The sequence below is a fragment of the Ptychodera flava genome, chromosome 21 (assembly GCF_041260155.1).
Source record: "Ptychodera flava strain L36383 chromosome 21, AS_Pfla_20210202, whole genome shotgun sequence".
NCBI lineage: Eukaryota > Metazoa > Hemichordata > Enteropneusta > Ptychoderidae > Ptychodera > Ptychodera flava.
In genome coordinates this window covers 7,944,258-7,970,223 of record NC_091948.1, presented here as the reverse complement: position 1 = coordinate 7,970,223, position 25,966 = coordinate 7,944,258, and the positions used below count along the sequence as shown (strand labels likewise).

General features: G+C 38.1%; 1 protein-coding gene across 1 annotated transcript in view; it reads left to right on the top strand.

Moving 5' to 3' along the window:
• The window catches only part of LOC139121282 (metaxin-1-like), a 48,140-nt gene that overhangs the window by 19,054 nt on the left and 3,120 nt on the right, over positions 1 to 25,966 (top strand). Inside the window, exon 6 of the mRNA XM_070686057.1 lies at positions 25,648 to 25,805. Within this exon, the coding sequence (XP_070542158.1) occupies positions 25,648 to 25,805 (158 nt within the window). The remainder of the gene's footprint in view (positions 1 to 25,647; positions 25,806 to 25,966) is intronic.

Below are 25,966 nucleotides of genomic sequence, written 5' to 3'. Positions count from 1 at the left end.
AGAAATTTCGAATAGTCGCGCGACCTGGCGGCCATATTGGATTTGCGAAAAATACCGATTTAATTTTAAAAATCTTCTTCTCCAGAACCAACATACAGATTTAGCTGAAATTTTACTCATGTCATCCTTAGAGTGATCTCTTTCAAGTTTGCGAAAGACGTTTGGATCGGTCACGTGATTTGGCCGCCATCTTGGATTTTATGAAAATCGCAATTTAATCATTAAAAATCTTCTTCTCCAGAACAAACACACCGATTTAACTGAAATTTTACTCATCTCATCCTCAGAGTGATCTCTTTTAAGTTTGCGAAAGACATTTGGATTGGTCACATGATTTGGCCGCCATCTTGGATTTTATGCGCATATCTAATTCTGAGCCAGCCAATAGAGCTAAAGTTCTGATTTTTGGTATATAGGGATAACTTAGCAATACAATTTTTTTGACAAAATGTCACGTGACCTCAATGACCTTTGACCTTGAATATACGTATATGTCCATAACTCAGTAACCACAAGTGCTACACCCTTCATATTTGGTATGATGGGAGACCTTATGACACCACATCCTGTACCTCATTAATTATGCGCATATCTAATTCTGAGCCAGCCAATAGAGCGAGAGGTCTGATTTTTGGTATATAGGCATAACTTAGCATTACAATTTTTTTGACAAAATGTCACGTGACCTCGATAACCTTTGACCTTGAAAATACGTATATGTCCATAACTCAGTAACCACAAGTGCTACACCCTTCATATTTGGTATGATTGGAGACCTTATGACACCACATCCTGTACCTCATTAATTATGCGCATATGTAATTCTGAGCCAGCCAATAGAGCTAAAGGTCTGATTTTGGTATATAGGGATAACTTAGCAATACAACTTTTTTCACAAAATGTCATGTGACCTCGATGACCTTTGACCTTCAAAATACGTATATGTCCATAACTCAGTAACCACAAGTGCTACACCATTCATATTTGGTATGATGGGAGACCTTATGACACCACATACTGTACCTCATTAATTATGCGCATATCTAATTCTGAGCCAGCCAATAGAGCTAGAGTTCTGATTTTTGGTATATAGGGATAACTTAGCAAGACAATTTTTTTGACATAATGTCACATGACCTCGATAACCTTTGACCTTGAATATACGTATAAATCAATAACTCAGTAACCACAAGTGCTACAGCCTTCATATTTGGTATGATGGGAGACCTTATGACACCACATCCTGTACCTCATTAATTATGTGCATATCTAATTCTGAGCCAGCCAATAGAGCTAGAGGTCTGATTTTTGGTATATAGGGATAACTTAGCATTACAATTTTTTTGACAAAATGTCACATGACCTCGATGACCTTTGACCTTGAAAATACGTATATGTCCATAACTCAGTAACCACAAGTGCTACACCCTTCATATTTGGTATGATGGGAGACATTATGACACCACATCCTGTACCTCATTAATTATGCGCATATCTAATTCTGAGCCAGCCAATAGAGCTAAAGGTCTGATTTTTGGTATATAGGGATAACTTAGCAATACAATTTTTTTGACAAAATGTCACATGACCTCGATGACCTTTGACCTTGAAAATACGTATATGTCCATAACTCAGTAACCACAAGTGCTACACCCTTCATATTTGGTATGATGGGAGACCTTATGACACCACATCCTGTACCTCATTAATTATGCGCATATCTAATTCTGAGCTAGCCAATAGAGCTAGAGGTCTGATTTTTGGTATATAGGGATAACTAAGCTTTACAATTTTTTTGACAAAATGTCACGTGACCTCGATGACCTTTGCCCTTAAATATGAGTATATGTCCATAACTCAGTAACCACAAGTGCTACATCCTTCATATTTCGCCGCCATATTGGATTTTACGTAGAATATGCAATTCCCACTGACACGTACAGTAACTATGAGATGATGTTCAAAATCATACTTTTCCAAGATCGAATTTTGCACATAATATCATTAGTGCAAGATCTTTCAACCATGTTATCCGCTTGGGCCCCGCCAACGCTGCTTGCAGCTTTAATCTTCTTCTTCTTCTTCTTCTTCTTCTTCCGCTCTTTTTTTGTCGACCTAGAACTCAATCACCGCTTACCGCAAACTTCTGAAACTTGCAGGGCTAATAGGTACCTATGAGATCTCGTGCACCTGGTATACAAATTTCGAATAGTCGCGCGACCTGGCGGCCATATTGGATTTGCGAAAATACCGACTTAATTTTAAAAATCTTCTTCTCCAGAACCAACATACAGATTTAGCTGAAATTTTACTCATGTCATCCTTAGAGTGATCTCTTTCAAGTTTGCGAAAGACGTTTGGATCGGTCACGTGATTTGGCCGCCATCTTGGATTTTATGAAAATCGCAATTTAATCATTAAAAATCTTCTTCTCCAGAACAAACACACCGATTTAACTGAAATTTTACTCATCTCATCTCAGAGTGATCTCTTTAAGTTTGCGAAAGACATTTGGATTGGTCACATGATTTGGCCGCCATCTTGGATGTTATGCGCATATCTAATTCTGAGCCAGCCAATAGAGCTAGAGGTCTGATTTTTGGTATATAGGGATAACTTAGCAATACAATTTTTTTGGACAAAATGTCACGTGACCTTGATGACCTTTGACCTCAAATATACATATTTGTCCATAACTCAGTAACCACAAGTGCTACACCCTTCATATATGGTATCATGGGACACCTTATGACGCCACATATTGTACCTCATTAATTAGGGGCCCAAGCCGACCGGCTGGGCCCCTATTGGTTTTATAGGAGTTCAACTTTCTTCTTCTTCTTCTTCTTCTTCTACTTCTTCTTCTTCTTCCGCTCTTTTTTTGTCGACCTAGAACTCAAACACCGCTTACCGCAAACTTCTGAAACTTGCAGGGCTAATAGGTACCTATGAGATCTCGTGCACCTGGGTATACAAATTTCGATTGGTCACGTGACCTGGCGGCCATATTGGATTTTCGAAAAATACCGATTTAATTTTAAAAATCTTCTTCTCCAGAACCAACATACAGATTTAGCTGAAATTTTACTCATGGCATCCTGAGAGTGATCTCTTTCAAGTTTGCGAAAGACGTTTGGATCGGTCACGTGATTTGGCCGCCATCTTGGATTTTACGAAAATCGCAATTTAATCATTAAAAATCTTCTTCTCCAGAACCAACACACCGATTAAACTGAAATTTTACTCATGTCATCCTTAAAATGATCTCTTTCAAGTTTGCGAAAGACGTTTGGATTGGTCACATGGTTTGGCCGCCATCTTGGATTTTACGAAAATCGCAATTTAATCATTAAAAATCTTCTTCTCCAGAACCAATACACCGATTAAACTGAAATTTTACTCATGTCATCCTTAGAATGATCTCTTTCAAGTTTGCGAAAGACGTTTGGATCGGTCACGTGATTTGGCCGCCATCTTGGATTTTACGAAAATCGCAATTTAATCATTAAAAATCTTCTTCTCCAGAACCAAAACACCGATTTAACTGAAATTTTGCTCATGTCGTCCTTAGAGTGATCTCTTTCAAGTTTGCGAAAGACCTTTGGATCGGTCACATGATTTGGCCGCCATCTTGGATTTTACGAAAATCGCAATTTAATCATTAAAAATCTTCTTCTCTAGAACAAACACACCGATTTAACTGAAGTTCTACTCATGTCATCCTTAGAGTGATCTGTTCCAAGTTTGCGAAAGACATTTGGATCGGTCACATGATTTGGCCGCCATCTTGGATTTTACGAAAATCGCAATTTAATCATTAAAATCTTCTTCTCTAGAACAACACACCGATTTAACTGAAATTTTACTCATGTCATCCTTAGAGTGATCTCTTTTAAGTTTGCGAAAGACATTTGGATCGGTCACATGATTCGGCCGTCACATTGGATTTTCGAAAAATCGCAATTTAATCATTCAAAAACTTCTTCTCCAGAACTAACACAAAAATCTTTTCGCAAACTTTATAGGCCACACTACTAGATGCTATATAATAAATTTCAAGGAAATTAACCAGGCAGTTTTTGAGAAGAAAATTTTTAAAGTATTATTTTTCTGATTTTTCAATGACCTTTGACCTCCCCTATACCTCTGCAGCTAAGCTATACAAATGGCTTATTCTGGCCTATGTAAGAGTCATATCTAATTCTGGGCAATCTAATACAGCAAGAGGTCAGATTTTTGGTATATAGGGATAACTACACAAAACAATTTTTTTAACAAAATGTCACATGACTTCGATGACCTTTGACCTCAAATATACATATACATCCATAACATAGGAACCACAAGTGCTACATCCTTCATATTTGGTAGGATGGGAGACCTTATGGTGCCATATCCGGTACCTCATTAAATATGCACATATCTAATTCTGGGCAAGCCAATAGAGCCAGAGGTCTGATTTTTGGTATATAGGCTATATAGGCATAACTTAGCAATACAATTTTTTGACAAATTGTCATGTGACCTCAATGACCTTTGACCTTAAATATACGTATATGTTCATACTAAGTAACCACAAGTGCTACAGCCTTCATATTTGGTATGATGGGAGACCTTATGGCACCACATCCTGTACCTCATTAATTATGCGCATATCTAATTCTGAGCCAGCCAATAGAGCTAGAGGTCTGATTTTTGGTATATAGGGATAACTTAGCAATACAATTTTTTTGACAAAATATCACATGACCTCGATGACCTTTGACCTTGAATATACGTATATGTCCATAACTAAGTAACCACAAGTGCTACAGCCTTCATATTTGGTATCATGGGAGACCTTATGACACCACATCCTGTACCTCATTAATTATGCGCATATCTAATTCTCAGCCAGCCAATAGAGCTAAAGGTCTGATTTGTGGTATATAAGGATAACTTAGCAATACAATTTTTTTGACAAAATATCACGTGACCTCGATGACCTTTGACCTTGAATATACGTATATGTCAATAACTCAGTAACCACAAGTGCTACAGCCTTCATATTTGGTATGATGGGAGACCTTATGACACCACATCCTGTACCTCATTAATTATGCGCATATCTAATTCTGAGCCAGCCAATAGAGCTAGAGGTCTGATTTTTGGTATATATGGATAACTTAGCAATACAATTTTTTTGACAAAATGTCACGTGACCTCGATGACCTTTGACCTTGAATATACGTATATGTCAATAACTCAGTAACCACAAGTGCTACACCCTTCATATTTGGTATGATGGGAGACCTTATGACGCCACATCCTGTACCTCATTAATTATGTGCATATTTAATTCTGAGCCAGCCAATAGAGCTAGAGGTCTGATTTTTGGTATATAGGGATAACTTAGCAATACAATTTTTTTGACAAAATATCACGTGACCTCGATGACCTTTGACCTTGAATATACGTATATGTCCATAACTCAGTAACCACAAGTGCTACAGCCTTCATATTTGGTATGATGGGAGGCCTTATGACACCACATCCTGTACCTCATTAATTATGCGCATATCTAATTCTGAGCCAGCCAATAGAGCTAGAGGTCTGATTTTTGGTATATAGGGATAACTTAGCAATACAATTTTTTTGACAACATGTCACGTGACCTCGATGACCTTTGACCTTAAATATACGTATATGTCCATAACTCAGTAACCACAAGTGCTACAGCCTTCATATTTGGTATGATGGGAGACCTTATGGTACCACATCCTGTACCTCATTAATTATGCGCATATCTAATTCTGAGCCAGCCAAAAGAGCTAGAGGTCTGATTTTTGGTATATAGGGATAACTTAGCAATACAATTTTTTTGACAAAATGTCACGTGACCTCGATGACCTTTGACCTTAAATATACGTATAACTCAATAACTCAGTAACCACAAGTGCTACAGCCTTCATATTTGGTATGATCGGAGACCTTATGACACCACATCCTGTACCTCATTAATTATGCGCATATCTAATTCTGAGCCAGCCAATAGAGCTAGAGGTCTGATTTTTGGTATATAGGGATAACTTGGCATTACAATTTTTTTGACAAAATGTCACGTGACCTCGATGACCTTTGCCCTTAAATATGAGTATATGTCCATAACTCATTAACCTCAAGTGCTACATCCTTCATATTTGGCCGCCATATTGGATTTTACGTAAAACATGCAATTACCACTGACACGTACAGTAACTATGAGATGATGTTCAAAATCATACTTTTCCAAGATCGAATTTTGCACATAATATCATTAGTGCAAGATCTTTCAACCATGTTATCTGCTTGGGCCCCGCCAACGCTGCTTGCAGCTTTAATTATACTCATATCTAATTCTGAGCCAGCCAATAGAGCGAGAGGTCTGATTTTTGGTATATAGGCATAACTTAGCATTACAATTTTTTTGACAAAATGTCACGTGACCTCGATAACCTTTGACCTTGAAAATACGTATATGTCCATAACTCAGTAACCACAAGTGCTACACCCTTCATATTTGGTATGATGGGAGACCTTATGACACCACATCCTGTACCTCATTAATTATGCGCATATGTAATTCTGAGCCAGCCAATAGAGCTAAAGGTCTGATTTTGGTATATAGGGATAACTTAGCAATACAATTTTTTTGACAAAATGTCACGTGACCTCGATGACCTTTGACCTTGAAAATAGGTATATGTCCATAACTCAGTAACCACAAGTGCTACACCCTTCATATTTGGTATGATGGGAGACCTTATGACACCACATCCTGTACCTCATTAATTTGCGCATATGTAATTCTGAGCCAGCCAATAGAGCTAAAGGTCTGATTTTTGGTATATAGGGATAACTTAGCAATACAATTTTTTTGACAAAATGCCACATGACCTCGATGACCTTTGACCTTGAAAATACGTATATGTCCATAACTCAGTAACCACAAGTGCTACACCCTTCATATTTGGTATGATGGGAGACCTTATGACACCACATCCTGTACCTCATTAATTATGCGCATATCTAATTCTGAGCCAGCCAATAGAGCTAGAGGTCTGATTTTTGGTATATAGGGATAACTTAGCAAGACAATTTTTTTTTGACATAATGTCACGTGACCTCGATGACCTTTGACCTTGAATATACGTATATGTCCATAACTCAGTAACCACAAGTGCTACAGCCTTCATATTTTGTTTGATGGGAGACCTTATGACACCACATCCTGTACCTCATTAATTATGTGCATATCTAATTCTGAGCCAGCCAATAGAGCTAAAGGTCTGACTTTTGGTATATAGGGATAACATAGCAATACAATTTTTTTGACAAAATATCACGTGACCTCGATGACCTTTGACCTTGAATATACGTATATGTCCATAACTCAGTAACCACAAGTGCTACACCCTTCATATTTGGTATGATGGAGACCTTATGACACCACATCCTGTACCTCATTAATTATGCGCATATCTAATTTTGAGCCAGCCAATAGAGCTAGAGGTCTGAATTTTGGTATATAGGGATAACTTAGCAATACAATGTTTTTGACATAACGTCACGTGACCTCGATGACCTTTGACCTTGAAAATACGTATATGTCCATAACTCAGTAACCACAAGTGCTACACCCTTCATATTTGGTATGATGGGAGACCTTATGACACCACATCCTGTACCTCATTAATTATGCGCATATCAAATTCTGAGCTGGCCAATAGAGCTAGAGGTCTGATTTTTGGTATATAGGGATAACTAAGCTTTACAATTTTTTTGACAAAATGTCACGTGACCTCGATGACCTTTGCCCTTAAATATGAGTATATGTCCATAACTCAGTAACCACAAGTGCTACATCCTTCATATTTCGCCGCCATATTGGATTTTACGTAGAATATGCAATTCCCACTGACACGTACAGTAACTATGAGATGATGTTCAAAATCATACTTTTCCAAGATCGAATTTTGCACATAATATCATTAGTGCAAGATCTTTCAACCATGTTATCCGCTTGGGCCCCGCCAACGCTGCTTGCAGCTTTAATTAGGGGCCCAAGCCTACCGGCTGGGCCCCTATTGGTTTTATAGGAGTTCAATATTCTTCTTCTTCTCTTCTTCTTCTTCTTCTTCTTCCGCTCTTTTTTTGTCGACCTAGAACTCAATCACCGCTTACCGCAAACTTCTGAAACTTGCAGGGCTAATAGGTACCTATGAGATCTCGTGCACCTGGGTATAGAAATTTCGAATAGTCGCGCGACCTGGCGGCCATATTGGATTTGCGAAAAATACCGACTTAATTTTAAAAATCTTCTTCTCCAGAACCAACATACAGATTTAGCTGAAATTTTACTCATGTCATCCTTAGAGTGATCTCTTTCAAGTTTGCGAAAGACGTTTGGATCGGTCACGTGATTTGGCCGCCATCTTGGATTTTATGAAAATCGCAATTTAATCATTAAAAATCTTCTTCTCCAGAACAAACACACCGATTTAACTGAAATTTTACTCATCTCATCCTCAGAGTGATCTCTTTTAAGTTTGCGAAAGACATTTGGATTGGTCACATGATTTGGCCGCCATCTTGGATTTTATGCGCATATCTAATTCTGAGCCAGCCAATAGAGCTAAAGGTCTGATTTTTGGTATATAGGGATAACTTAGCAAGACAATTTTTTTGACAAAATGTCACGTGACCTCGATGACCTTTGACCTTGAAACTACGTATATGTCCATAACTCAGTAACCACAAGTGCTACACCCTTCATATTTGGTATGATGGGAGACCTTATGACACCACATCCTGTACCTCATTAATTATGCGCATATCTAATTCTGAGCCAGCCAATAGAGCGAGAGGTCTGATTTTTGGTATATAGGGACATTACAATTTTTTTGACAAATGTCACGTGACCTCGATAACCTTTGACCTTGAAAATACGTATATGTCCATAACTCAGTAACCACAAGTGCTACACCCTTCATATTTGGTATGATGGGAGACCTTATGACACCATATCCTGTACCTCATTAATTATGCGCATATGTAATTCTGAGCCAGCCAATAGAGCTAAAGGTCTAATTTTTGGTATATAGGGATAACTTAGCAATACAATGTTTTTGACAAAATGTCACATGACCTCGATGACCTTTGACCTTGAATATGAGTATATGTCCATAACTCAGTAACCACAAGTGCTACACCCTTCATATTTGGTATGATGGGAGAACTTATGACACCACATCCTGTACCTCATTAATTATGTGCATATGTAATTCTGAGCCAGCCAATAGAGCTAAAGGTCTGATTTTTGGTATATAGGGATAACTTAGCAATACAATTTTTTTGACAAAATGTCACATGACCTCGATGACCTTTGACCTTGAAAATACGTATATGTCCATAACTCAGTAACCACAAGTGCTACACCCTTCATATTGGTATGATGGGAGACCTTATGACACCACATCCTGTACTCATTAATTATGCGCATATCTAATTCTGAGCCAGCCAATAGAGCTAGAGGTCTGATTTTTGGTATATAGGGATAACTTAGCAAGACAATTTTTTTTGACATAATGTCACGTGACCTCGATAACCTTTGACCTTGAATATACGTATAAATCAATAACTCAGTAACCACAAGTGCTACACCCTTCATATTTGGTATGATGGGAGACCTTATGACACACCATCCTGTACCTCATTAATTATGTGCATATCTAATTTTGAGCCAGCCAATAGAGCTAGAGGTCTGATTTTTGGTATATAGGCATAACTTAGCATTACAATTTTTTTGACAAAATGTCACATGACCTCGATGACCTTTGACCTTGAAAATACGTATATGTCCATAACTCAGTAACCACAAGTGCTACACCCTTCATATTTGGTATGATGGGAGACCTTATGACACCACATCCTATACCTCATTAATTATGCGCATATGTAATTCTGAGCCAGCCAATAGAGCTAAAGGTCTGATTTTTGGTATATAGGGATAACTTAGCAATACACAATTTTTTTGACAAAATGTCACATGACCTCGATGACCTTTGACCTTGAAAATACGTATATGTCCATAACTCAGTAACCACAAGTGCTACACCCTTCATATTTGGTATGATGGGAGACCTTATGACACCACATCCTGTACCTCATTAATTATGCGCATATCTAATTCTGAGCTAGCCAATAGAGCTAGAGGTCTGATTTTTGGTATATAGGGATAACTAAGCTTTACAATTTTTTTGACAAAATGTCACGTGACCTCGATGACCTTTGCCCTTAAATATGAGTATATGTCCATAACTCAGTAACCACAAGTGCTACATCCTTCATATTTCGCCGCCATATTGGATTTTACGTAGAATATGCAATTCCCACTGACACGTACAGTAACTATGAGATGATGTTCAAAATCATACTTTTCCAAGATCGAATTTTGCACATAATATCATTAGTGCAAGATCTTTCAACCATGTTATCCGCTTGGGCCCCGCCAACGCTGCTTGCAGCTTTAATTAGGGGCCCAAGCCTACCGGCTGGGCCCCTATTGTTTTCGTAGGAATTCAACTTTCTTCTTCTTCTTTTTCTTCCGCTCTTTTTTTGTCGACCTAGAACTCAAACACCGCTTACCGCAAACTTCTGAAACTTGCAGGGCTAATAGGTACCTATGAGATCTCGTGCACCTGGGTATACAAATTTCGATTGGTCACGTGACCTGGCGGCCATATTGGATTTTCCAAAAATCTAAAATGGCTTCTCCAGAATACCTAGGGGTCTAGTCGATTTGAAATTTTTTGTATAGCAAGCATGGCCTAAGGTCTTAAAAATTTGCCAATAAAATCGCATGCGGTCACGTGACCTTGGCCGCCATATTGGATTTTTGAAAAAACCAATTTAATCTTTAAAAATCTTCTTCTCCAGAACCAAACCACCGATTCGACTAAAACTTAACATGTAAAATCTTTAGTGTGATCTCTTTCAGGTTTGCGAAAGGCGTTTTGATCGGTCATATTGTTTGGCCGCCATATTGGATTTTGCGAACATCGTGATTTAATCTTTAAAAATCTTCTTCTCCAGAACCAACACACTGATTCTACTGAAATTTGATATGTAACATCTTAAGTGTGATCTCTTTCAAGTTTGCGGAAGGCGTTTTGATCGGTCACGTGGTCTGGCCGCCATATTGGATTTTTGCGAAAATCATGATTTAATCTTTAAAAATCTTCATCTCCAGAACCAACTCACCGATTTGACTGAAATTTGACATGTATCATCTTAAGTGTTGTCTCTTTCAAGTTTGCGAAAAATGTTTTGATCGGTCACGTGGTTTGGCCGCCATATTGGATTTTGCGAAAATCGTGATGAAATCTTTAAAAATCTTCTTCTCCAGAACCAACACACCGATTCGACTGAAATTTGACATGTAACATAAAAAGTGTGATCTCTTTCAAGTTTGCGAAAGGCGTTTTGATCGGTCACGTGGTTTGGCCGCCATATTGGATTTTAGGAAAATCATGATTTAATCTTAAAAAATTTTCCTCTCCACAACCAACACACCGATTGAGCTGAAATTTTATGTGTAACATCTTAAGTGTGATCTCTTTCAAGTTTGCGAAAAGCATTTTGATCGGTCACGTGGTTTTGCCGCCATATTGGATTTTCCGTAAAATATTAAATTCCAAGTGAAACGTACAGTAACTATTAGATGATGTTCAAAATCCTACTTTTGCAAGCTCGAATTTTGCACATAATATCATTAGTGCAAGATTTTTCAACCATGTTAACCGCTTGGGCCCCGCCAACGCTGCTTGCAGCTTTAATTAGGGGCCCAAGCCTACCGGCTGGGCCCCTATTGGTTTTATAGGAGTTCAACTTTCTTCTTCTTCTTCTTCTTCTTCTACTTCTTCTTCTTCTTCCGCTCTTTTTTTGTCGACCTAGAACTCAAGCACCGCTTACCGCAAACTTCTGAAACTTGCAGGGCTAATAGGTACCTATGAGATCTCGTGCACCTGGGTATAGAAATTTCGAATAGTCGCGCGGTGGCGGCCATATTGGATTTGCGAAAAATACCAATTTAATTTAAAAATCTTCTTCTCCAGAACTAACATACAGATTTAGCTCAAATTTTACTCATGTCATCCCTAGGAGGATCTCTTTCAAGTTTGCGAAAGGCGTTTTGATCGGTCACGTGATTTGGCGGCCATCTTGGATTTTACGAAAATCACAATTTAATCATTGAAAATCTTCTTCTCCAGAACCAACGCACCGATTTAACTCAAATTTTACTCATGTCTTCCCTAGGAGGATCTCTTTCAAGTTTGTGAAAGGCGTTTCGATCGGTCACGTGATTTGGCCGCCATCTTGGAATTTACGAAAATCACAATTTAATCATTAAAAATCTTCTTCTCCAGAACCAACACACCGATTTAACTGAAATTTGACTCATGTCATCCTTAGAGTGATCTGTTTCAAGTTTGGGAAAGACATTTGGATCGGTCACATGATTTGGCCGCCATCTTGGATTTTACGAAAATCGCAATTTAATCATTAAAAATCTTCTTGTCCAGAAACAAACACACCGATTTAACTGAAATTTTACTCATGTCATCCTTAGAGTGACCTCTTTTAAGTTTGCGAAAAACATTTGGATCGGTCACATGATTTGGCCGCCATATTGGATTTTTGAAAAATACCAATTTAATCTTCAAAAATCTTCTTCTCCAGAACTAACACCAAAATCTTTTCGCAAACTTTATAGGCCATACTACTAGATGCTCTATAATAAATTTCAAGGAAATTAACTTGGCAGTTTTTGAGAAGAAGATTTTTAAAGTATTATTTTTCTGATTTTTAAATGACCTTTGACCTCCAATATACCTCTGCAGCAAAGCTATACAAATGGCTTATTCTGGCCTATGTAAGAGTCATATCTAATACTAGGCAATCTAATAGAGCAAGAGGTCAGATTTTTGGTATATAGGGATAACTACGAAAAACAATTTTTTTAACAAAATGTCACATGACTTCAATGACCTTTGACCTTAAATATACATATATGTCCATAACTTAGGAACCACAAGTGCTACATCCTTCATATTTGGTATGATGGGAGACCTTATGACACCACATCCTGTACCTCATTAATTATGCGCATATCTAATTCTGAGCCAGCCAATAGAGCTAGAGGTCTGATTTTTGGTATATATGGATAACTTAGCAATACCATTTTTTTGACATAATGTCACGTGACCTCGATGACCTTTGACCTTGAATATACGTATATGTCCATAACTCAGTAACCAGAAGTGCTACAGCCTTCATATTTGGTATGATGGGAGACCTTATGACACCACATCCTGTACCTCATTAATTATGCGCATATCTAATTCTGAGCCAGCCAATGGAGCTAGAGGTCTGATTTTTGGTATATAGGGATAACTTAGCATTACAATTTTTTTGACAAAATGTCACGTGACCTCGATGACCTTTGCCCTAAATATGAGTATATTTCCATAACTCAGTAACCACAAGTGCTACATCCTTCATATTTGGCCGCCATATTGGATTTTACGTGCAATTCCCACTGACACGTACAGTAACTATGAGATGATGTTCAAAATCATACTTTTCCAAGATCGAATTTTGCACATAATATCATTAGTGCAAGATCTTTCAACCATGTTATCCGCTTGGGCCTCGCCAACGCTGCTTGCAGCTTTAATTAGGGGCCCAAGCCTACCGGCTGGGCCCCTATTGGTTTCGTAGGAGTTCAACTTTCTTCTTCTACTGCTTCTTCTTCCGCTCTTTTTTTGTCGACCTGGAACTTGAACACCGCTTCCCGCAAACTTCTGAAACTTGCAGGGCTAATAGGTACCTATGAGATCTCGTGCACCTGGGTATACAAATTTCGATTGGTCACGTGACCTGGCGGCCATATTGGATTTTCCAAAAACCTAAAAATGGCTTCTCCAGAAGACCCAGGGGTCTAGTCGATTTGAAATTTTTTGTATAGCAAGCATGGCCTAAAGTCTTAAGAATTTGCCAATAAAATTGCATGCGGTCACGTGACCTTGGCCGCCATATTGGATTTTGCGAAAATCGTGATTTAATCTTTAAAAATCTTCTTCTCCAGAACCAAAACACCGATTTGACTGAAATTTCACATGTAACATCTTAAGTGTGATCTCTTTCAAGTTTGCAAAAGGCGTTTTGATCGGTCACGTGGTTTGGCCGCCATATTGGATTTTGCGAAAATCGTGATTTAATCTTTAAAATCTTCTTCTCCAGAACCAAAACACCGATTTGACTGAAATTTCACATGTAACATCTTAAGTGTGATCTCTTTCAAGTTTGCGAAAGGCGTTTTGATCGGTCACGTGGTTTGGCCGCCATATTGGATTTTGCGAAAATCGTGATTTAATCTTTAAAAATCTTCTTCTCCAGAACCAACACACCGATTCGACTGAAATTTGACATGTAGCATCTTAAGTGTGATCTCTTTCAAGTTTGCGAAAGGCGTTTTGATCGGTCACGTGGTCTGGCCGCCATATTGGATTTTGCAAAAATCGTGATTTAATCTTTAAAAATCTTCTTCTCCAGAACCAACACACCGATTCGACTGAAATTTGACATATAACATCTTAAGTGTGATCTCTTTCAAGTTTGCGAAAGGCGTTTTGATCGGTCACATGGTTTGGCCGCCATATTGGATTTTTCGAAAATCGTGATTTAATCTTTAAAAATCTTCTTCTCCAGAACTAACACACGGATTCGACTGAAATTTGACATATAACATCTTAAGTGTGATCTCTTTCGAGTTTGCGAAAGGCGTTTTGATCGGTCACATGGTTTGGCCGCCATATTGGATTTTTCGAAAATCGTGATTTAATCTTTAAAAATCTTCTTCTCCCGAACAAACATTAAATTGACTGAAATTTTGCATATACCATCTTTAAAGTGATGTGTTTCAAGTTTGTGAAATAGGTTTTGATCGGTCTCGTGGTTTGGCCGCCATATTGGATTTCCATAAAATATTAAATTCCAAGTGAAACGTACAGTAACTATTAGATGATGTTCAAAATCCTACTTTTTCAAGCTCGAATTTTGCACATAATATCATTAGTGCAAGATTTTTCAACCATGTTCACCGCTTGGGCCCCGCCAACGCTGCTTGCAGCTTTAATTAGGGCCCAAGCCGACCGGCTGGGCCCCTATTGGTTTTATAGGAATTCAACTTTCTTCTACTTCTTCTTCTTCTCCTTCCGCTCTTTTTTTGTCGACCTAGAACTCAAACACCGCTTACCGCAAACTTCTGAAACTTGCAGGGCTAATAGGTACCTATGAGATCTCGTGCACCTGGGTATACAAATTTCGATTGGTCACGTGACCTGGCGGCCATATTGGATTTTCCAAAAACCTAAAATGGCTTTCTCCAGAAGACCCAGGGGTCTAGTCGATTTGAAATTTTTTGTATAGCAAGCATGGCCTAAGGTCTTTAGAATTTGCTAATAAATCGCATGCGGTCACGTGACTTGGCCGCCATATGGATTTGCAAAAATCGTGATTTATTCTTTAAAAATCTTCTTCTCCAGAACCAAAACACCGATTTGACTGAAATTTCACATGTAACATCTTAAGTGTGATCTCTTTCAAGTTTGCGAAAGGCGTTTTGATCGGTCACGTGGTTTGGCCGCCATATTGGATTTTGCAAAAATCGTGATTTAATCTTCAAAAATCTTCTTCTCCAGAACCAACACACCGATTCAACTGAAATTTGACATGTAGCATCTTAAGTGTGATCTCTTTCAAGTATGCGAAAGGCGTTTTAATCGGTCATGTGGTCTGGCCGCCATATTGGATTTTTGCGAAAATCCTCATTTAATCTTTAAAAATCTTCTTCTCCTGAACCAACACACCGATTCGACTGAAATTTGACATATAACATCTTAAGTGTGATCTCTTTCAAGTTTGCGAAAGGCGTTTTGATCGGTCTCATGGTTTGGCCGCCATATTGGATTTTGCGAAAATCGTGATTTAATCTTTAAAAATCTTCTTTTCCAGAACCAATACACAGATTCGATTGAAATTTGACATGTAACATCTTAAGTGTGATCTCTTTCAAGTTTGCGAAAGGCGTTTTGATTGGTCACGTGGTTTGGCCGCCATATTGGATTTTTTGAAAATCGTGATTTAATATTTAAAAATCTTCTTCTTCAGAACCAAAACACCGATTCGACTGAAACTTCACATGTAGCATCTTAAGTGTGATCTCTTTTAAGTTTGCGAAAGGCGTTTTGATCGGTCACGTGGTTTGGCCGCCATATTGGATTTTGAGAAAATCGTGATTTAATCTTCAAAAATCTTCTTCTCCAGAACCAACACCCCGATTCAACTGAATTTTGACATGTAACATCTTAAGTGTGATCTCTTTCAAGTTTGCGAAAAGCGTTTTGATCGGTCACGTGGTCTGGCCGCCATTTGGATTTTTGCAAAAATCGTTATTTAATCTTTAAAAATGTTCTTCTGCAGAACCAACACACCGATTCAACTGAATTTTGACGTTTAACATCTTAAGTGTGATCTCTTTCAAGTTTGCGAAAGGCGTTTTGATCGGTCATATGGTCTGGCCGCCATATTGGATTTTGCGAAAATCGTGATTTAATCTTTAAAAATCTTCTTCTCCTGAACCAACACACCGATTCGACTGAAATTTGACTAGTAACACCTTAAGTGTGACCTCTTTCAAGTTTGCAAAAGGCGTTTTGATCGGTCACGTGGTTTGGCTGCCATATTGGATTTTAGGAAAATCATGATTTAATATTTAAAAATCTTCTTCTCCACAACCAACACACCAATTGAGCTGAAATTTTATGTGTAACATCTTAAGTGTGATCTCTTTCATGTTTGTGAAAGGCGTTTGGATCGGTCACGTGGTTTGGCCGCCATATTGGATTTTTTGAAAATCGTGATTTAATCTTTAAAAATCTTCTTCTCCCGAACAACACCGATTTGACAAAATTTTGCATATACCATCTTAAGTGTGATGTGTGTCAAGTTTGCGAAATGCGTTTTGATCGGTCACATGGTTTTGCTGCCATATTGGATTTTCCGTAAAATATTAGATTTCAAGTGAAATGTACAGTAACTATTAGATGATGTTCAAAATCCTACTTTTTGAAGCTCAAATTTTGCACATAACATCATTAGTGCAAGATATTTCAACCATGCTAACCGCTTGGGCCCCGCCAACGCTGCTTGCAGCTTTAATTCCTCTTCTTCTTCTTCTTCTGCCGTTTTTTGTCAACCTAGATCTCTTAAACGGCTGAACGAAAACTTCTCAAACTTGCAGGACTTATTAGTGTTAATAAGTACTCGTGCACCTGACCCTTGAAATTTTCATTGGTCACGTGACCTGGCGGCCATATTGGATTTTCCAAAAACCTACAAATGGCTTATCCAGAAGACCCAGGGGTCTAGTCGATTTGAAATTTTTTGTTTATAGCAAGCATGATCTAAGGTCTTAAAATTTGCCAATAAAATCGCATGCGGTCACGTGACCTTGGCCGCCATATTGGATTTTTGAAAAATACCAATTTAATCTTTAAAAATCTTCTTCTCCAGAACCAAAACACCGATTCGACTGAAATTTCACATGTAACATCTTAAGTGTGATCTCTTTCAAGTTTGCGAAAGGCGTTTTGATCGGTCACGTGGTTTGGCCGCCATCTTGGATTTTACGAAAATCGCAATTTAATCATTAAAAATCTTCTTCTCCAGAACCAACACACCGATTTAACTGAAATTTTACTCATGTCATCCTTAGAGTGATCTCTTTCAAGTTTGCGAGAGACGTTTGGATCGGTCACGTAATTTGGCCGCCATCTTGGATTTTACAAAAATCGCAATTTAATCATTAAAAATCTTCTACTCCAGAACAAACACACCGATTTAACTGAAATTTTACTCATGTCATCCTTAGAGTGATCTCTTTCAAGTTTGCGAAAGACGTTTGGATCGGTCACGTGATTTGGTCGCCATCTTGGATTTTACGAAAATCGCAATTTAATCATTAAAAATCTTCTTCTCCCGAACCAACACAACGATTTAACTGAAATTTTACTCATGTCATCCTTAGAGTGATCTCTTTTAAGTTTGCGAAAGACGTTTGGATCGGTCACATGATTTGGCCGCTACATTCGATTTTCTAAAAATCGCAATTTAATCATTCAAAAACTTCTTCTCCAGAACTAACACCAAAATCTTTTCGCAAACTTTATAGGCCATACTACTAGATGCTATATAAGAAATTTCAAGAAATTAACCAGGCAGTTTTTGAGAAGAAGATTTTTAAAGTATTATTTTTCTGATTTTTCAATGACCTTTGACCTCCCCTATACCTCTGCAGCTAAGCTATACAAATGGCTTATTCTGGCCTATGTAAGAGTCATATCTAATTCTGGCAATCTAATAGAGCAAGAGGTCAGATTTTTGGTATATAGGGATAACTACGAAAAACAATTTTTTTAACAAAATGTCACATGACTTCGATGACCTTTGACCTCAAATATACATATACGTCCATAACTTAGAAACCACAAGTGCTACATCCTTCATATTTGGTAGGATGGGAGACCTTATGGTGCCATATCCGATACCTTATTAAATATGCACATATCTAATTCTGGGAAGCCAATAGAGCTAGAGGTCTGATTTTTGGTATAAAGGGATAACTTAGCAATACAATTTTTTTGACAAAATATCACGTGACCTCGATGACCTTTGACCTTGAATATACGTATATGTCCATAACTCAGTAACCACAAGTGCTACAGCCTTCATATTTGGTATGATGGGAGACCTTATGACACCACATCCTGTACCTCATTAATTATGCGCATATCTAATTCTGAGCCAGCCAATAGAGCTAGAGGTCTGATTTTTGGTATATAGGGATAACTTGGCAATACAATTTTTTTGACAAAATGTCACGTGACCTCGATGACCTTTGACCTTGAATATACGTATATGTCAATAACTCAGTAACCACAAGTGCTACATCCTTCATATTTGGTATGATGGGAGACCTTATGACACCACATCCTGTACCTTATTAATTATGCGCATATCTAATTCTGAGCCAGCCAATGGAGCTAGAGGTCTAATTTTTGGTATATAGGGATAACTTAGCATTACAATTTTTTTGACAAAATGTCACGTGACCTCGATGACCTTTGCCCTTAAATATGAGTATATTTCCATAACTCAGTAACCACAAGTGCTACACCCTTCATATTTGGCCGCCATATTGGATTTTACTTAAAACATAAATTCCCACTGACACGTACAGTAACTATGAGATGATGTTCAAAATCATACTTTTCCAAGATCGAATTTTGCACATAATATCATTAGTGCAAGATCTTTCAACCATATTATCCGCTTGGGCCCCGCCAACGCTGCTTGCAGCTTTAATTAGGGGCCCAAGCCTACCGGCTGGGCCCCTATTGGTTTCGTAGGAGTTCAACTTTCTTCTTCTACTGCTTCTTCTTCCGCTCTTTTTTTGTCGACCTGGAACTTGAACACCGCTTACCGCACACTTCTGAAACTTGCAGAGCTAATAGGTACCTATGAGATCTCATGCACCTGGGTATACAAATTTCGATTGGTCACGTGACCTGGCGGCCATATTGGATTTCCAAAAACCTAAAATGGCTTCTCCAGAGACCCAGGGGTCTAGTCGATTTGAAATTTTTTTGTATAGCAAGCATGGCCTAAGGTCTTAAGAATTTGCCAATAAAATCGCATGCGGTCACGTGACCTTGGCCGCCATATTGGATTTTGCGAAATCGTGATTTAATCTTTAAAAATCTTCTTCTCCAGAACCAAAACACCGATTTGACTGAAATTTCACATGTAACATCTTAAGTGTGATCTCTTTCAAGTTTGCGAAAGGCGTTTTGATCGGTCACGTGGTTTGGCCGCCATATTGGATTTTGCAAAAATCGTGATTTAATCTTCAAAAATCTTCTTCTCCAGAACCAACACACCGATTCAACTGAAATTTGACATGTAGCATCTTAAGTGTGATCTCTTTCAAGTTTGCGAAAGGCGTTTTGATCGGTCACGTGGTCTGGCCGCCATATTGGATTTTTGCGAAAATCGTGATTTAATCTTTAAAAATCTTCTTCTCCAGAACCAACACACCGATTCGACTGAAATTTGACATATAACATCTTAAGTGTGATCTCTTTCAAGTTTGCGAAACGCGTTTTGATCGGTCACTTGGTCTGGCCGCCATATTGGATTTTGCGAAAAATCTGATTTAATTGTTGAAAATCTTCTTCTCCAGAACCAATACACCGATTCGACTGAAATTTGACATGTAACATCTTAAGTGTGATCTCTTTCAAGTTTGCGAAAGGCGTTTTGATCGGTCACATGGTTTGGCCGCCATATTGGATTTTGCGAAAATCGTGATTTAATCTTTAAAAATCTTCTACTCCAGAACCAATACACAGATTCGATTGAAATTGGACATGTAACATCTTAAGTGTGATCTCTTTCAAGTTTGCGAAAGGCCTTTTGATCGGTCACGTGGTTTGGCCGCCATATTGGATTTTTCGAAAATCGTGATTTAATCTTTAAAAATCTTCTTCTCCCGAACAAACATCGAATTGACTGAAATTTTGCATATACCATCTTTAAAGTGATGTGTTTCAAGTTTGTGAAATAGGTTTTGATCGGTCTCGTGGTTTGGCCACCATATTGGATTTTCTGTAAAATGTTAAATTCCAAGTGAAACGTACAGTAACTATTAGATGATGTTAAAAATCCTACTTTTTCAAGCTCGAATTTTGCACATAATATCATTATTGCAAGATTTTTCAACCATGTTCACCGCTTGGGCCCCGCCAACGCTGCTTGCAGCTTTAATTAGGGGCCCAAGCCTACCGGCTGGGCCCCTATTGGTTTTATAGGAATTCAACTTTCTTCTACTTCTTCTTCTTCCGCTCTTTTTTTGTCGACCTAGAACTCAAACACCGCTCACCGCAAACTTCTGAAACTTGCAGGGCTAATAGGTACCTATGAGATCTCGTGCACCTGGGTATACAAATTTCGATTGGTCACGTGACCTGGCGGCCATATTGGATTTTCCAAAAACCTAAAAATGGCTTCTCCAGAATACCCAGGGGTCTAGTCGATTTGAAATTTTTTGTATAGCAAGCATGGCCTAAGGTCTTAAGAATTTGCCAATAAAATCGCGTGCGGTCACGTGACCTTGGCCGCCATATTGGATTTTTGAAAAATACTAATTTAATCTTTAAAAATCTTCTTCTCCAGAACGCAAAACACCGATTCGACTGAAATTTCATATGTAACATCTTAAGTGTGATCTCTTTCAAGTTTGCGAAAGGCGTTTGGATCGGTCACATGGTTTGGCCGCCATATTGGATTTTGAGAAAATCGTGATTTAATCTTCAAAAATCTTCTTCTCCAGAACAAACACACCGATTCGACTGAAATTTGACATGTAACATCTTAAGTGTGATCTCTTTCAAGTTTGCGAAAGGCGTTTTGATCGGTCATGTGGTCTGGCCGCCATATGGATTTTTGCAAAAATCGTGATTTAATCTTTAAAAATCTTCTCCTCCAGAACAAACACACCGATTCGACTGAAATTTGACATGTAACATCTTAAGTGTGATCTCTTTCAAGTTTGCGAAAGGCGTTTTGATCGGTCACGTGGTCTGGCCGCCATATTGGATTTTTGCGAAAATCATGATTTGATCTTTAAAAATCTTCTTCTCAAAAACAAACACACCGATTCAACTTAAATTTGACATGTAACATCTTAAGTGTGATCTCTTTCAAGTTTCTGAAAGGCGTTTTGATCGGTCACGTGGTTTGGCCGCCATATTGGATTTTTGCGAAAATCATGATTTGATCTTTAAAAATCTTCTTCTCAAAAACAAACACACCGATTCAACTTAAATTTGACATGTAACATCTTAAGTGTGATCTCTTTCAAGTGTCTGAAAGGCGTTTTGATCGGTCACGTGGTTTGGCCGCCATATTGGATTTTTGCGAAAATCATGATTTGATCTTTAAAAATCTTCTTCTCAAAAACAAACACACCGATTCAACTTAAATTTGACATGTAACATCTTAAGTGTGATCTCTTTCAAGTGTCTGAAAGGCGTTTTGATCGGTCACGTGGTTTGCCGCCATATTAGATTTTTGAAAAAATCATGATTTAATCTTTAAAAATTTTCTTCTCCACAACAACACTCTGATTGAGCTGAAATTTGACATGTAACATCTTAAGTGTGATCTTTTTCAAGTTTGCAAAAGGCGTTTTGATCGGTCACGTGGTTTGGCCGCCATATTGGATTTTTCGAAAATCGTGATTTAATCTTTAAAAATCTTCTTCTCCCGAACAAACACCGATTTGACTGAAATTTTCCATATACCATCTTAAGTGTCATGTTTTTCAAGTTTGCAAAATGTGTTTTGATTGGTCACGTGGTTTTGCCGCCATATTGGATTTTCCGTAAAATATTAAATTCCAAGTGATACGTACAGTAACTATTAGGTGATGTTCAAAATCCTACTTTTTCAAGCTCGAAGTTTGCACATAATATCATTATGCAAGTTTTTCAACCATGTTAACCGCTTGGGCCCCGCCAACGCTGCTTGCAGCTTTAATTCTTCTTCTCTTCTTCTTCCGCTCTTTTTTTGTCGACCTAGAACTCAAACACCGCTTACCGCAAACTTCTGAAACTTGCAGGGCTAATAGGTACCTATGAGATCTCGTGCACCTGGGTATAGAAATTTCTAATAGTCGCGCGACCTGGCGGCCATATTGGATTTTCGTAAAATACCAATTTAATTTTAAAAATCTTCTTCTCCAGAACCGAAAAAAACAGATTTAGCTGAAATTTTACTCATGGCATCCTTAAAGTGATCTCTTTCAAGTTTGCGAAACCCGTTTGGATCGGTCATGTGATTTGGCCGCCATCTTGGATTTTACGAAAATCGCAATTTAATCATTAAAAATCTTCTTCTCCAGAACCAACACACCGATTTAGCTGAAATTTTACTCATGTCATCCTTTGAGTGATCTCTTTCAAGTTTGCAAAAGACGTTTGGATCGGTCACGTGATTTGGCCGCCATCTTGGATTTTACAAAAATCACAATTTAATCATTAAAAATCTTCTTCTCCTGAACCAACTCACGATTCAACTGAAATTTTACTCATGTCATCCTTGGAGTGATCTCTTTCAAGTTTGCGAAACCCGTTTGAATCGGTCACGTGATTTGGCCGCCATCTTGGATTTTACGAAAATCGCAATTTAATCATTAAAAATCTTCTTCTCCAGAACCAAACGCACCGATTTAACTGAAATTTTACTCATGTTATCCTTGGAGTGATCTCTTTCAAGTTTGCGAAGGACGTTTGGATAGGTTACTTGATTGGCCGCCATCTTGGATTTTACGAAAATCGCAATTTAATCATTAAAAATCTTCTTCTCCAGAACCAACACACAGATTTAGCTGAAATTTTACTCATGTCATCCTTGGAGTGATCTCTTTCAAGTTTGCGAAAGACGTTTGGATCGGTCAAGTGATTTGGCCGCCATCTTGGATTTTACGAAAATCGCAATTTAATCATTAAAAATCTTCTTCTCCCGAACCAACTCACAGATTTAACTGAAATTTTACTCATGTCATCCTTAGAGTGATCTCTTTCAAGTTTGCGAATGACGTTTGGATCGGTCACGTGATTTGGCCGCCATCTTGGATTTTACGAAAATCGCAATTTAATCATTAAAAATAACTAAGTAACCACAAGTGCTACACCCTTCATATTTGGTATGATGGGAGACCTTATGACACCACATCCTGTACCTCATTAATTATGCGCATATCTAATTCTGAGCCAGCCAATAGAGCTAGAGGTCTGATTTTTGGTATATATGGATAACTTAGCAATACAATTTTTTTGACATAATGTCACGTGACCTCGATGACCTTTGACCTTGAATATACGTATATGTCAATAACTCAGTAACCACAAGTGCTACAGCCTTCATATTTGGTATGATGGGAGACCTTTTGACACCACATCCTGTACCTCATTAATTATGTGCATATCTAATTCTGAGCCAGCAAATAGAGCTAGAGGTCTGATTTTTGGTATATATGGATAACTTAGCAATACAATTTTTTTGACAAAATATCACGTGACCTCGATGACCTTTGACCTTGAATATACGTATATGTCCATAACTCAGTAACCACAAGTGCTACACCCTTCATATTTGGTATGATGGGAGACCTTATGACACCACATCCTGTACCTCATTAATTATGCGCATATCTAATTCTGAGCCAGCCAATAGAGCTAGAGGTCTGATTTTTGGTATATAGGGATAACTTAACAATACAATTTTTTTGACATGTCACGTGACCTCGATGACCTTTGACCTTGAATATACGTATATGTCAATAACTCAGTAACCACAAGTGCTACATCCTTCATATTTGGTATGATGGGAGACCTGATAACACCACACCCTGTACCTCATTAATTATGTGCATATCTAATTCTGAGCCAGCCAATAGAGCTAGAGATCTTATTTTTGGTATATAGGGATAACTTAGCAATACAATTTTTTTGACAAAATATCACGAGACCTCGATGACCTTTGACCTTGAAACTACGTATATGTCCATAACTCAGTAACCACAAGTGCTACACCCTTCATATTTGGTATGATGGGAGACCTTATGACACCACATCCTGTACCTTATTAATTATGCGCATATCTAATTCTGAGCCAGCCAATAGAGCTAGAGGTCTAATTTTTGGTATATAGGGATAACTTAGCAATACAATTTTTTTGACATAATGTCACGTGACCTCGATGACCTTTGACCTTGAATATACGTATATGTCCATAACTCAGTAACCACAAGTGCTACAGCCTTCATATTTGGTATGATGGGAGACCTTATGACACCACATCCTGTACCTCATTAATTATGCGCATATCTAATTCTGAGCCAGCCAATAGAGCTAGAGGTCCGATTTTTGGTATATAGGGATAACTTAGCATTACAATTTTTTTGACAAAATGTCACGTGACCTCGATGACTTTTGCCCTTAAATATGAGTATATGTCCATAACTCAGTAACCACAAGTGCTACATCCTTCATATTTGGCCGCCATATTGGATTTTACGTAAAACATGCAATTCCCACCGACACGTACAGTAACTAGAGATGATGTTCAAAATCATACTATTCCAAGATCGAATTTTGCACATGATATCATGAGTGCAAGATCTTTCAACCATGTTATCCGCTTGGGCCCCGCCAACGCTGCTTGCAGCTTTAACTTTGTATTTTAACCTATCAGTATTCCAGGAGGAAGATAAAATGTGCTGGTGCAAAAATTGTGAAAATTTTATCAAAAGTTACAGCTAATCCCTCTTTGAAAACTCTACTTCTCAAGTTCAAGAACATATTTTAGTGTGTAGACTTTTATCAGTGTAAATCATTCTTGGCAAAGTTTCATATATTGCCTGCTGATCTTTTTCTGTTACAGGCCAACGTTCACAGATGCCATAGTCTTTGGTCACATAGCTCCTCTACTTAAAGCACCATTTCCTAGCAGTAAATTACAGAACCATTTGAAGGGCTGTCCCAATTTATGTGCGTATTGTGGCAGAATTTTACAGAGGTATTTTCCACCGGACCCAGAAGGTAATTGAATACCACTGAGAATTTTAAGTCTCTGTGCCCTATTTGCATAAACTTCAATGGTTACATTTATTTGTTACGTTTGATCATCCTAACTCTTTCACTTACCACAGTCATAGTTCTTCAGTCAAACTTTCTGTCTGAATCTTGGCAGAAAGGCATAT